The sequence below is a fragment of the Podarcis vaucheri genome, assembly GCF_965113315.1.
Source record: "Podarcis vaucheri genome assembly, chromosome: 7".
NCBI lineage: Eukaryota > Metazoa > Chordata > Lepidosauria > Squamata > Lacertidae > Podarcis > Podarcis vaucheri.
In genome coordinates this window covers 76,127,415-76,140,579 of record NC_138765.1, presented here as the reverse complement: position 1 = coordinate 76,140,579, position 13,165 = coordinate 76,127,415, and the positions used below count along the sequence as shown (strand labels likewise).

Below are 13,165 nucleotides of genomic sequence, written 5' to 3'. Positions count from 1 at the left end.
GCTGCCTTATACAGACCATTGGTCCATCTAGCTTAGTTTGGTCTTCCCTGACCAGCGACAAGTCTCCAAGGTTTCAGGCAGAGAGTCTCTCCCAGCCCCATCTTTGCATCTTGATTCCTGAGCCTTAAAGGAATTGAGGGTCTTTGAGAAATGCACTCTCTGCTCATCCTTTGGCAAGGGGAGAAGGGGAACAGAGTACCAATGAATTATTGCCGTCAGATTGGTGGTTAGACAGGAGAGGGTTAATGGGACCAGAAGGCCAGCTGAAAGTTGGTCAAACCTGTCTGCTGGCTCCAACCAGGCACCTCCTATTGTTAGGTAAACTAAATACTTAGGTAACTGGTTTGGTGATGCAGAACTATTTGGGGAACAGTTCTAGATTCCCCCTCAGAAGAGAGAGGAAGACCTCCTCCCCCTCACTCCCAGCTATGGATGAGGTAACCCAGGTGCAATCTGAGGCTGTCTCCTAGTAAGTTTTACTGAAATTAATTAATTCAAGTTAGACATAATAGAAGCCTGCTGCATCAGGCAAATGGCCCACCTAGTCTAGCATTCTGTTCCCACAGTGGCCAAATTCCACACTTTAGCCAAGTACTTTCTTTTATCTGTCATGAATCCTTCAACACGCAGCTTCATTTGACGCCATGCCTGTTCTATTCACTGGGTCTATTCTAAGTAGAAAACCCTCCTCCTTTGCACTTCCGTGAGCCGAAATACAGCTAATCCATCCAGATTCATCCATTTCCGAATTTTGCGGTGCAGTTCTCCAGCCAAAGGCATGGCAATAGGTACCGTATTTTTCGCTCTGTAGGACACACCAGACCACAAGACACACCTAGTTTTTGGAGGAGGGAAACAAGAAAAAAAATATTCTGAATCTCAGAAGCCAGAACAGCAAGAGGGAGCGCTGCGCAGTGAAAGCAGCAATCCCTCTTGCTGTTCTGGCTTCTGGGATAGCTGCGCAACCTGCATTCGCTCCATAAGACGCACACACATTTCCCCTTACTTTTTAGGGGGGAGAAAGTGAGTCTTATAGAGCAAAAAATACGGTATCTAATATTAGGAGGAAGTGTGCATGTATATGCATCTATTACTGAAAATAAAATGAAATGCATTCTGTGGGGGGGGAATTCCTTTGCAAAAATACACATGTTAGGAGGAGAAATGTGTGCTATAAAACGCTGGTGGATTTTGTCAGGCCTTAAAAACAAAGTTCTCAAACTGACAGGGAAATGTGGCAAACTGAACTGAAGACTGGGGAAATGAGAGAAACCAAAAAGGACCGATCCGTCCATCCCTAAGTCTGAGTGAGACACAGTGAGTTAAATTTGACCTCTGGATCCACCTGGGTATCTTGATGTGGAAGCAGAGGACTTTTATAGTCTGTTGGAGAGTTTGGGCTTCTTGCCTCTGCTTAACCCAGTGCTTTTTTTCTGGGGGGGCGCATACCCCTAATCATTTCGTAAATCTAAGTTTGGCCTCATTGACGGGCAGTATTTCAATATGAGTAGGAAGGTCGGCAGTTTGAATCCCCGCGACGGGGTGAACTCCCGTTGCTCAGTCCCAGCTCCTGCCCACCTAGCAGTTCGAAAGCACGTCAGATGCAAGTAGATAAATAGGTACTGCTCCAGGGGGAAAGTAAACGGCGTTTCTGTGCGCTGCTCTGGTTTGTCAGAAGCGGCTTAGTCATGCTGGCCACATGACCCGGAAGCTGTCTGCGGACAAACGGCGGCTCCCTTGGCCTATAGAGCGAGATGAGCGCGCAACCCCAGAGTCATCTGCGACTGGACCTAATGGTCAGGAGTACCTTTACCTTTGCCTTTAGGAAAATGAAAATACCCCTAAACATTTTTTTAGAATAAAAATACTGGCTTAACCTATATATTTGCAAACACACATAAATATTAGGAAGCACCAACAATCTCCCCAAAGACCCCCTTCCCCCACAACCAAACCCAAGTGAATGCTTGGACTCTTTACCTGCTTGGAAAAGTGGGGTTGAGCATAAGAATATAGTATTTTCTAGCAGTGGCGTAGCGTGGGTTGTCAGCACCCGGGGCAAGGCAATTAATTTGCGCCCCCTAACCCGTGGATTTGCGCCCCCTAACCCGTGGATTTGCCCTAACCCCAGATGTTGCGCCCGGTGCGGTCGGCCCCCCCCTGCACCCCCCACGCTACGCCACTGTTTTCTAGCAAGAGCAGAGCAGGTGGGAAGGAAATGGAGATGACTCTACAGTGCCATCTTGTGGCCTCTGTTGAAATCAGCTTATTTGCCAGCCTGGATGGCCTTTTAGGAGATTTTCCCTTCTCCTGTATTCACGTTGGCAGAGTTAAGCAGCAACTGGTGGATTTTTGCAAGGGTTTGTGCAAGAGGATGTCTCTCATTGCTCTTCAGAAATGCACAGAATTGGCTTTGAGGAAGGAGAGGCATGTCCCAAACCCTGGAGAGCCACTGCCAGTCCATGCAGAACTGGGGTGGAGAAGCTGTAGCCCTCCAGATGTTGCTAGACTACAAGTCCCATCATCACTGGCCCTGCTGGTCAGTGCTGATGGGAGTCCAGCAACATCTGGAGGGGCAAAGGTTCATCACCCCTGGTGATGAACCAGCCTTGCACAATCTGCTGCTCTCCATATATTTTGGCCTACCAGGTCTGAGACCTCCAGATGTTGCTGAAGTGCAGGCAAAAGATAAAGGTAAAGGACCCCTGGAAGGTTAAATCCGGTCAAAGGCAACTATGGGGTTCATATCGCTTTCAGGCTAAGGGAGCCGGCGTTTGTCCACAAACAGCTTTCCGGGTCATGTGGCCGGCATGACTAAACCGCTTCTGGCACGACGGGACACCATGATGGAAACCAGAGCGCACAGAAACACTGTTTACCTTCCTGCTGCAATGGTACCTGTTTATCTACTTGCACTGGTGTGCTTTCAAACTGCTAGGTTGGCAGGAGCTGGGACAGAGCACTGGGAGCTCACTCCGTCATGGGGATTCGAATCGGTAAGCCCAAGAGGCTCAGTGGTTTAGACCACAGCACCACTTGCGTCTCAGAAGTGCAACTCCCATGCTTGGCCACAAAGGCTGGAGCTGATGGGCATTTGAGTCCAGCAATATCATCAGGGCTATGGAAGAATCTGTAGGGACGGAAGAATCTGCCCATTTCAATTTCTCTGTTTCTATTTTTTTCCAGTCTCTAGCTTGCTTTTCCCATTTCCACATAATTGGGATTTATTCACTGAATTGCAGAATTGCAGAGTTTGAAGAGACACTCCAAGGGTCATCTAGCCCAACCCCCTGCAATGTAGGATTCGTGTCGGCTTAGTTGGTGCGGTCCTGACAGTGGCGGCAGGTCCTTTTTTGTAATCCCAGGAGGGCTGTGTGTGTGTGTGTGTGACCTCCCTCTTTCTCTAAAATCAGCAGGCTTTCACAGGGAGCAAAGCAGCTGTTCAGTTATTGCTAACCGAGGATTCGCTCCCGGGTCCTGGGTTCAGGAGAGGAGGGTGGGGCGGAAGTGGGGAAATTTCTTTCTTTTTTAAAAAAAAGCCCTCATGAAAATTCATTGGTAAATCTCGCCTAATATTCACATGTTTGTATGCTGCTTTGCCTAATGGTTGCGTTTCTGGCCTGCTTGTGGACTTCCTGGAGCCAGCCAATTGCCTGCTATGGGAAACAGGAGGTTCGGCAAGGGAGGCCTCGGGCCTGATCCAGCAGAGCTCTCCTTGGGTTCTTTAGGAGAGAGGGAGAGAGGGAGAGAGGCTTTAAAGGTTCTTTCCATATCACGTACAGCAATGCGCCCCAAAGTCCGAGCGATCATTAATTTGCTTCCATTTCACTCCCCACTCACTTCCTTTTGGTTCTAGGAGGAACTCAGGAGGGTCGCTCGGAAGAAAGTGCCTGTACCCAGAAATCTGGATCCGGATGACCAGTGGCAACTCCGGATGAAGTTTCTCGAGCGAGCGAAGAGTTACATCGGCATCCCTTACGCACAGAAATACCATCAAGCTGGAAGTAAGAGCCATTTGCTTTCCCAGGCTGTTTTGTTTTCGAAAAGCGAGGGTGTAGGAGACTCCTTGTGACACCAAAATACTGCTGAAATAAGCAATCCGTCCAAACACTTTTCTTTCGTAAGGACGTCAAAAGAGCCCTGCTGGATGAGGCCCATCTCGTCCAGCATCTTGTTCTCACTGTGACCGACCAGATGCCTGTGGGAAACTTGCTGGACGCTGGAGTTTCTTCTTACCTGAGGTGAATCTACATGCAGGGAAAGAAACACTATAAATAAGTAAGAAATTAAATTGTTGAAAGGAAAAAAAAAACGCTATGGAAAATCGCTTAGAAATTATTTTGCTCTCTGGTGCCATCTGGTGTTTCATGCTGTTTCTTGACTAACGTAGCTGAGTCCCTGGTCTGCTCATCTGTTCCCCATTGCTCATTTTCCCTCTGGATGCTCTGCTTGAGGTTACCATTTTGCTTCAACAATATTCCGCTTTCCAGCTGACCTTTGCTTCAATTTCTTCCCCAGCTCCAGAATACAACTCTCCGCTCTTCCTGGACTGCTGCGGGTTCATCCGGAGAGTAATGTGGGACCTGACAGAAGAGTTTGGCTTCTGCATGGGCTTAGGAAACCAAGCTTATCAGTATGACACTCTTCCTATTACATTACCCAGCGAGGAATATCTGAAACCAGGAGATCTCATCTTCATTTCAGGAACTTACTTTGACACACAACGTAATGTGGCCTGTGCTGTCCATCATACTCCTCTTCCTGTCCTTTTCTGAATCTTCCTCCCATCCTTTTGCCTTTCTTCTTATCTCAAGCTCACCAGTTGTCATTGGGGTTTTTTTTAGGGGGGAGGTTCCATGGGCACATTTCTATGTTTCAGCAGGTGCCATCTGAACACTTCTGTCCCTCCCATTCCTCAGGTCAACTTCCCTGCTCCGAAAAAGAAACCGAGCAAGCAGGAGCACACACACCCACACACCTGGCTTTTCCAAGGGAACTGGGCAAAAGCCAGATCCAATAGACTTTATCCGAGCCTTGAAAAGCACACTGAGTTGAAAAACGAAGTGGGAAAGAGTGTCGCTCTCCAAACTTCCTCCTTCAACTCTATGCACTTTTCCAAGGGAATCGAAGGTGGTGAGAGGAGCACTGAGCACTTTGTGGGCACCAGGGGAAGGCCTTGCAGGCACTGCTGCACCCAAAAGGTGACATAGAATCATAGAATCATAGAATCATAGAGTTGGAAGAGACCACAAGGGCCATCGAGTCCAACCCCCTGCCAAGCAGGAAACACCATCAGAGCACTCCTGACATATGGTTGTCAAGCCTCTGCTTAAAGACCTCCAAAGTAGGAGACTCCACCACACTCCTTGGCAGCAAATTCCACTGTCGAACAGCTCTTACTGTCAGGAAGTTCTTCCTAATGTTTAGGTGGAATCTTCTTTCTTGTAGTTTGGATCCATTGCTCCGTGTCCGCTTCTCCGGAGCAGCAGAAAACAACCTTTCTCCCTCCTCTATGTGACATCCTTTTATATATTTGAACATGGCTATCATATCACCCCTTAACCTCCTCTTCTCCAGGCTAAACATGCCCAGCTCCCTTAGCCGTTCCTCATAAGGCATCGTTTCCAGGCCTTTGACCATTTTGGTTGCCCTCCTCTGGACACGTTCCAGTTTGTCAGTGTCCTTCTTGAATTGTGGTGCCCAGAACTGGACACAGTACTCCAGGTGTGGTCTGACCAGAGCAGAATACAGTGGCACTATTACTTCCCTTGATCTAGATGCTATACTCCTATTGATGCAGCCCAGAATTGCATTGGCTTTTTTAGCTGCCGCGTCACACTGTTGGCTCATGTCAAGTTTGTGGTCAACCAAGACTCCTAGATCCTTTTCACATGTACTGCTCTCAAGCCAGGTGTCACCCATCTTGTATTTGTGCCTCTCATTTTTTTTGCCCAAGTGCAATACTTTACATTTCTCCCTGTTAAAATTCATCTTGTTTATTTTTGCCCAGTTCTCTAATCTGTCAAGGTCGTTTTGAAGTGTGATCCTGTCCTCTGGGGTGTTAGCCACCCCTCCCAGTTTGGTGTCATCTGCAAATTTGATCAGGATGCCCTTGAGTCCATCATCCAAGTCGTTGATAAAGATGTTGAATAAGACCGGGCCCAAGACAGAACCCTGTGGCACCCCACTAGTCACTCTTCTCCAGGATGAAGAGGAACCATTGATGAGCACCCTTTGGGTTCGGTCAGTCAGCCAGTTACAAATCCACTGAGTGGTAGCATAGTCAAGACCGCATTTTACCAGCTTCTTTACAAGAATATCATGGGGCACCTTGTCAAATGCCTTGCTGAAATCAAGGTAGGCTACATCCACTGCGTTCCCTTCATCTACCAGGCTTGTAATTCTGTCAAAAAACGAGATCAGGTTAGTCTGACATGACTTATTTTTCAGAAATCCATGCTGACTATTGGTGATCACAGCATTCCTTTCTAGGTGCTCACAGACTGTTTGCTTAATGATCTGCTCCAGAATCTTCCCTGCTATTGATGTCAGACTGACTGGGCGGTAATTATTTGGGTCCTCTCTTTTCCCCTTTTTGAAAATAGGGACAACATTTGCCCTCCTCCAGTCTGCCGGGACTTCGCCTGTTCTCCAGGAATTCTCAAAGATGACTGCCAGTGGTTCTGAGATCACATCTGCCAGTTCTTTTAATACTCTTGGATGAAGTTCATCTGGCCCTGGAGACTTGAATACATCTAAACTAGCCAAATATTCTTGTACTATCTCCTTAGTTATTCTGGGCTGTGTTTCCTTTGCTGAATCATTTGCTCCAAATTCTTCAGGTCGGGCATTGTTTTCTTTATCGGAGAAGACTGAGGCAAAGAAGGCATTGAGTAGTTCAGCCCTTTCTGTGTCCCCTGTTTGCATTTCACCATCTTCTCCTCTGAGTGACCCCACAGTTTCTTTGTTCTTCCTTTTGCTACGAACATACCCATAAAAGCCTTTTTTGTTGCTTTTAACCTCTCTAGCAAGCCTGAGTTCATTCTGTGCTTTAGCTTTTCTGACTTTGTGTCTACATGTGCTGGCTATTTGTTTGAATTCCTCTTTGGTGGTTTCCCCCCTTTTCCATTTTTTGTACACATCCTTTTTTAATCTTAATTCAGTTAAAAGTACTTTAGATAGCCACCCTGGCTTCTTTAGGCACCTTCCATGTTTCCGTCTCATTGGTATTGCCTGACATTGTGCTTTTACTATCTCCCTCTTAACAAACTCCCAGCCATCATGAACTCCCTTTCCTTTTAGTATTGTTGTCCATGGGATCTCACCCAGCACTTCCCTAAGTTTTATGAAGTCGGCGATATATGTTGGTGATATATCACATCCCCAGCAGCCATTTTATAATATGCCATACCCTCATGGCAGCCATTTTGTGATGTTCCGCATCGCCCAGGGCAGCCATTTCATGACCAACGCCAGCAGCACTTCCTCAAAATTCCAAATGTGCCTGATTGGCCTCAAAATCTTGGCTTCGAAATGTTTTGCCACTCCATTCAGACACCAGTTTCTATCTTCATCTGAACCCTTCAGCACATGCACACCCCTCATGGGACCATCTGAATCCAGTTTCTTCCTCTTCCTAGGGCAGGCGCTGAGGGGATTCTCCAGTGCCAGAATTCTGATGCATTTAGGCTCCCCTCTTCCTCACCCCTTTCCAGGTGTAGCTAAACACGCCAGTTTTCAAAGGCTGTTCCCCAAGATGTACTCCTTCCCTCTCTGCAGGAAAAAGGCAGCCCCACGACATTGTCCACGTGGAAATCTGGTTGGGGTATGGAGAGCGCAGCCTAGGGGCCAGGTGGAAACGGGGCAAATCACAAGTCTTTGATTCCTACAAGTTTGTCTCCAGCACCTATGGGGACATGGAGTACCACTTCAAATCTATCGAGACGTGGCTCCAAGGCATCTGTGTCAGGCAAGTGTCTGCCCTGTTGAATGCTGAGAGATTCGGGGCAGGAAAAAGGAGGACTTCTCCATGCAGCACCTAGTTAAATTATGGAACTTGCTCCTGCAGGAAGCAGCGGTGGCCACCAAGTTAATTGGCTTTAAAAGAGAGTTAGGCAAATCCAGAGAGGAGAAGACTATCAGTGGCTACTAGCCATTATAACTATGTTCTACCTCTCCTGTCGAAGGCAGTAGTGCTCTGAATTCCACCTGCTAGGCATTGCAAGTGGAGAGAATATTGTTGCGCTCAGGAATCGCTCGTTGGCTTCCCGTGATTGGCCATTGCGAGAACAGGGTCTGGTCTTAATGGCCCTTTCCCCTTACTCAATGATTAAATGTTTCAAATATCCCTGCACCTAGAAAAGTAGCAGGTCAAGGAAAGGTACCCTTTCAGATTGTGCAGAGAGAAGAGTGTTTCTCCCTCTCACGTAACACTTAGAAACTCATGGACACCCAATGAAGCTGTTGAATGATTTGCAATACATAAAAGTCCTTCTTCATGCAGCATATTGTTAAACTATGGAACTCCCTCCCACAAGAGGCAGAAACGGCCACCAACTTGGATGGCTTCAAAAGAGGATTAGATAAATTCATGGAGCTACCAGTCATAGCTGTCAACGTTTCCCTTTTTAAAAGGGAAATTCCCTTATTCCGAATAGGATTCCTCGCCAGAAAAGGAGAAAGTTGACAGCTATGCTACCAGTCATGCTACTAGCCATGATGTCTTTGTTCTGCCTCCAATGCCAGAGGCATCATGCCTCTGAATACCAGCTGCTGGGAATCACAGGCGGGCAGAGTTGCCGCAGCACTCACGCACAGCTCTATCAGGCTTCCCACAATGGACATCTGGTTGGCCCCTGAGAAAACTAGCCGGGCCATTGACACGATCCAGCCGTTCTCATCTTACAGTCTTTCAATGGGGCACTCCCAGGGTCCCCGCTGAAAATTCATCTTCTGTCCGTCATGCATGCTTAATTTGGGATGTGTGTGTTTCTTCCAAACTTCCAAAGCAATGCCTAGTTTCCAAAAGGAAGCAGCAAGCGAGGTTTGTTTTGATCACCTCCACAGCTCTGGACTTTGCAGCCCTCCCCGGGTGTGTTTCCCCCTAACGCTCCCCGCCACCCTGCCATTGTCATTCCGTTGGCGTCGAGGACCGTATAATTTTTCATCCCCTGCGCGGCGCCTCTGGAAATGGTCGACGCCCACCATTGTCTCCCGAAACTCTCCCTCCCCCCTTTCCCTCTCCTCGCTCCTGGTCTCCGGTGCCCTGGCCTCCGCCTGCGGATTGGAAATCAAAGGTGTCATTACAATTTCAAAGGCTCTGCCTGAGCCGCGCTTTAAGCTGCTGCTGCTCAGAGGAGAAGGAACAAATGATGATCTGAAAAGCTGGGTTGCAACCCAGAAAGGCCAGTGAACCTGGTGTGCGCAATACCAGCTGCCGTTCTGCCAAAGTGCTTGCGGGCCTCAGTCTGCCCTGAGTTGGAACCCACCTGCTGGTCTTCTCAGTTCCACTCAGTCCAGAGGGTAGCCCTGCCTGTGTGCTTCCTCCTGCTCCTTAATCTCAACATTGCCACTTGTAGAATCCAGCAGGGAGGAAGATGAGGACAAGCCTAGCATTAGGCTGTTGGTCTCCCTGCCATCTTTCCTCACCAGTATACCTGAAGGAGCGTCTCCACCCTCATTGTTCTGCCTGGACACTGAGGTCCAGCGCCGAGGGCCTTCTGGCAGTTCCCTCACTATGAGAAGCCAAGTTACAGGGAACCAGGCAGAGGGTTTCTCGGTACAGTGGTACCTTGGGTTACGAACTTAATTTGTTCTGGAAGTCCATTCTTAACCTGAAACTGTTCTTAACCTGAGGTACCACTTTAGCTAATGGGGCCTCCCGCCACCGCACCACCACCGCACAATTTCTGTTCTCACCCTGAAGCAAAGTTCTTAACCTGAGGTACTATTTCTGGGTTAGCGGAGTTTGTAACCCGAAGCGTCTGTAACCCGAGGCACCACTATAGTGGGGCCCACCCTGTGGAACGCCCTCCCACCAGATTTCAAAGAAATAAACAACTATCTGACTTTTAGAAGACACCTGAAGGCAGCCCTGTTTAGGGAAGTTTTTAATGCTTGATCTTTTACCGTGTTTTTAATATCCTGCTGGAAGCAGCTGGGGAAACCCAGCCGGATGGGCGGGGTATAAATAATAAATTATTCTTATAATATTATTATCACCAGTCTCAGTGGGCACTGAGAGGGTCTCTTGCAGTGACGCTGTTAAGGCAGGACTTTGGAACACACTCCCATGGCCCCAACTCAGGAGAATGAGTAGGTGCAGATGGTCTGGATTTTGCATTACACATACAATCGCATAACTGGAAATTTGGGCTTGCAGAAGTAAAGGGGATTACAGCACCCTAGGTCAACAATTTATAATTTATTTCCTTGGTGTTGAGAATTTGGACATTTGAGGACTTGCCCTAAGATCACATGATCCAGGCAGTTCCAGAGACCTAGACGTTGTTTCAGAGGCTTTGCAGAATAAAGTGGTTTCGGGCAATTCCTTGTTCCTCTAGTTTGTAGACCCAGAATTGTTACATGATCTCATTAAGTGCAGGATGGGGAATGCTCTGGGTCCACACCCTGTCCTCCAGAGAGCATATCAGAATTGTTATGGGATCACTGTCCCACAAACAAATCAGGTATGACTTCCCCAGAAACCAATAAGAGAGAATGCTCCATCAATACCGTAGTCTAAGCTCCGCATAAGCAATGTGCAAGGAAATCAGGATGAATGCTCAATAAACAGGTCATCCGGAAGAAGCCTTCAAATGTAATAGACTTACCACATATTGCAGTCAGAGGAAGAACTTAAGCTCTTTGGAATAAGGCCAAAGGCTCCTCTTCTTGTGGTGGTCAGCCAGGTGTCCCAGTGGAAGGTCTGTGAGTAGGACCTGACTTTAGCAGCCCTCGCCCCACTTGTAGTTCCAGCAACTGGTATTACTCAGAGACAATTTGCCTCTGACAGTGAAGGTTCAGCATAGCCATTGTGGCTAGTAGCCATTGGAGAGTCGCCATGAATTTGACTAAGAGCTCATCCACACTTACTTTTGCTCAGGTAACAGGTCTGGGCTTTCTTTTTCTTTCTTTTTTTAAGAAAAATTGGATTTTTTTGACATAAAATACAGTAAGTATTAGGCTAATCTACAAAACAGGAATAATATTAATAATAATACCAGAGAAAAAAGAGAAGAGGGGAAGAGAAAGAAAATACCTACAAGGCCCTTAACCATATTTTTATCATATATCCTGTCATTTTCCCACATGTGGAGAGGTAGACACCCCCCCCCTGTCTCCCACTTTCCAGGTCCATATCTGAGTGCTGGTGTTTTGTTGTTGTTGTTTCCCCTGGTGAAAACTTGTTCTTTACTGCTGAATTAGAGCAAATGGCAATTCCTAATTGCCATTTGCTCCAACTCAGTATTAAATAGCTGGTTTTCATGGGGGAGGTGGGGTCAGGGGAGGAAGCGCTGGGGCACTGGGCTTTAAAACGGGTCAGCAAGGTTTACCTTGCCTGGGGTGGTTCACTCCAGCAGAGATCCCTCTGTGGGCCTGCGATATCCGGTGTTTGCATCTGCACAGACACGATTTCCAGTGTCTGCATATGTGCAGACGCGATTTCCGGCACCGCAAAAGCAAGTTCCCGTGCCACGCTGCACCAGTTTAGCACAGCTGAGCAGGCTACTTGGTTCAGGGGCAGCTCGTAGGCTGGTTAAACGACCCCCATGGGCCACTTGTGGCCCATGGGCCTTGCATTGCTGACCCCTGCTTTAAAACGTGCACCTGTTTCTAAAAAGCACAGGGTAAAAGGTAAGAATAGGGGAGCCCAAATCCTCTTCTTAAGCCATCCCAGTTGGTGGCCGTTGCTACCTTCCATGGGAGCGAATTCCAGAGTTTGACCATGGAGACCTCACACCAAAGGAATCTTGCTATGCGCATGCGCACAATCACAATCAAGTTGCCTGTTGAGGTGGCGGCTTTTCAATGTGCACTGCTGATGTGAACGGGGGCAGGACATGAACTGTGACTCTGTGCCAACGGGGCGGGGCATGCACAGAGCTCCGTACAAAACCCAGCAGCTTCCCAATGCCCTTGGTGTTGCCAGGATCTATGCACAGCTGCCCCGTGTGGCGAGCCTTTGAACTGCAGGTGGCAGCCTTCTCTGCGAAGAACCTTCAGGCCCTGGACTGACTCCGCCCACTCAGGCTTCCGCAGCCAATTCCAAACTCACTTGTTTTTCATTATGAGTGGCGGGGAAGGGCAGATCTTCCCCAGGTAGGGCTGGGAAACACCTGGAGCACCACTGCCAGTCAGAGTAGACAATAATGAGTTTGATGGACCAAGGCCATCATTGTATAGATTTGTGGAGTCCTGCTGTCATTCTGCCTTCTTTTCCCAGCATTCCAGAGTGCAAAGTTTCCTGTGGCAATTTATCGGGACGCCTTGGAACAAGCTTGGCACACCACTGGCACACGATAGTGAGGACTTTTCATGTCCAGCGCCAGCCCTCTTCTGATAGGGCCTATGTGCTTCCCTCTGTGTGGGCACCCCACTTTCTCTTTAGTTCCACCCCCTGGCCCATTACTGACTGCCATTTTGATTTCCCACAATGCCTCTGGCTCACATTGACCCAGGGCATTGTGGGAGGCCGGGCAAAGGTCTGCCGGGACTCAGAAAAGCCCACTGCAAACCCGGAGTCCTCAAACATATGCACTACAAAGTCCCCGGGGCAGAAATCAAGCCTGCTCACTAATGCAGGAAATCCTTCACAATTCTAGCAACAGTTCCTAAGCAGCAGTTGCTAGGCGACTGGCCCTTGTTGATAGTGCTGAGACCTGCCTTTGAGCTGCCCAGGAAGAGGGAAAATAGTTTGCTGCCTATAGATGCTCAGAGTGCCAGGGCTGGGCCGCTTGAGACACTGGTGTTGGCTGAGCGCAGAGCAAAAAACACACGCCGAGCCTCCGAAACCCCGAGCCTGCTTGGGAAGCGGGGAGTTTGGCCGGCTTTAGACTTCCGTATGGCTCGGCTGGAATACAAACCCACAAATGCTTTATTAAAGCATTTAGGGCGTGCCAAGTTAAGGTTAGAGCTTCTGTTACTTTGCTTTCTGTTTGGGTTG

The 13,165-nt window shown here is 48.2% G+C and overlaps 1 protein-coding gene across 4 annotated transcripts in view; it reads left to right on the top strand.

The window, feature by feature from the left end:
- TTLL10 (tubulin tyrosine ligase like 10) overlaps window positions 1–13,165 on the top strand; it is a 229,529-nt gene that overhangs the window by 177,418 nt on the left and 38,946 nt on the right. The window contains exons 1-4 of one of the 4 annotated variants that reach the window (XM_082229877.1): window positions 2,796–2,894; window positions 3,857–4,004; window positions 4,519–4,725; window positions 7,780–7,969. The exons of 1 other annotated variant lie outside the window; for it this stretch is intronic. In XM_082229877.1, the coding sequence (XP_082086003.1) occupies window positions 2,811–2,894; window positions 3,857–4,004; window positions 4,519–4,725; window positions 7,780–7,969 (629 nt within the window). In that variant the 5' untranslated portion in view covers window positions 2,796–2,810. Of the gene's footprint in view, window positions 1–2,795; window positions 2,895–3,856; window positions 4,005–4,518; window positions 4,726–7,779; window positions 7,970–12,898; window positions 13,129–13,165 lie in introns of those variants that run through there. 2 more of the 4 variants (XM_082229876.1, XM_082229879.1) reach the window with 2 other exon arrangements.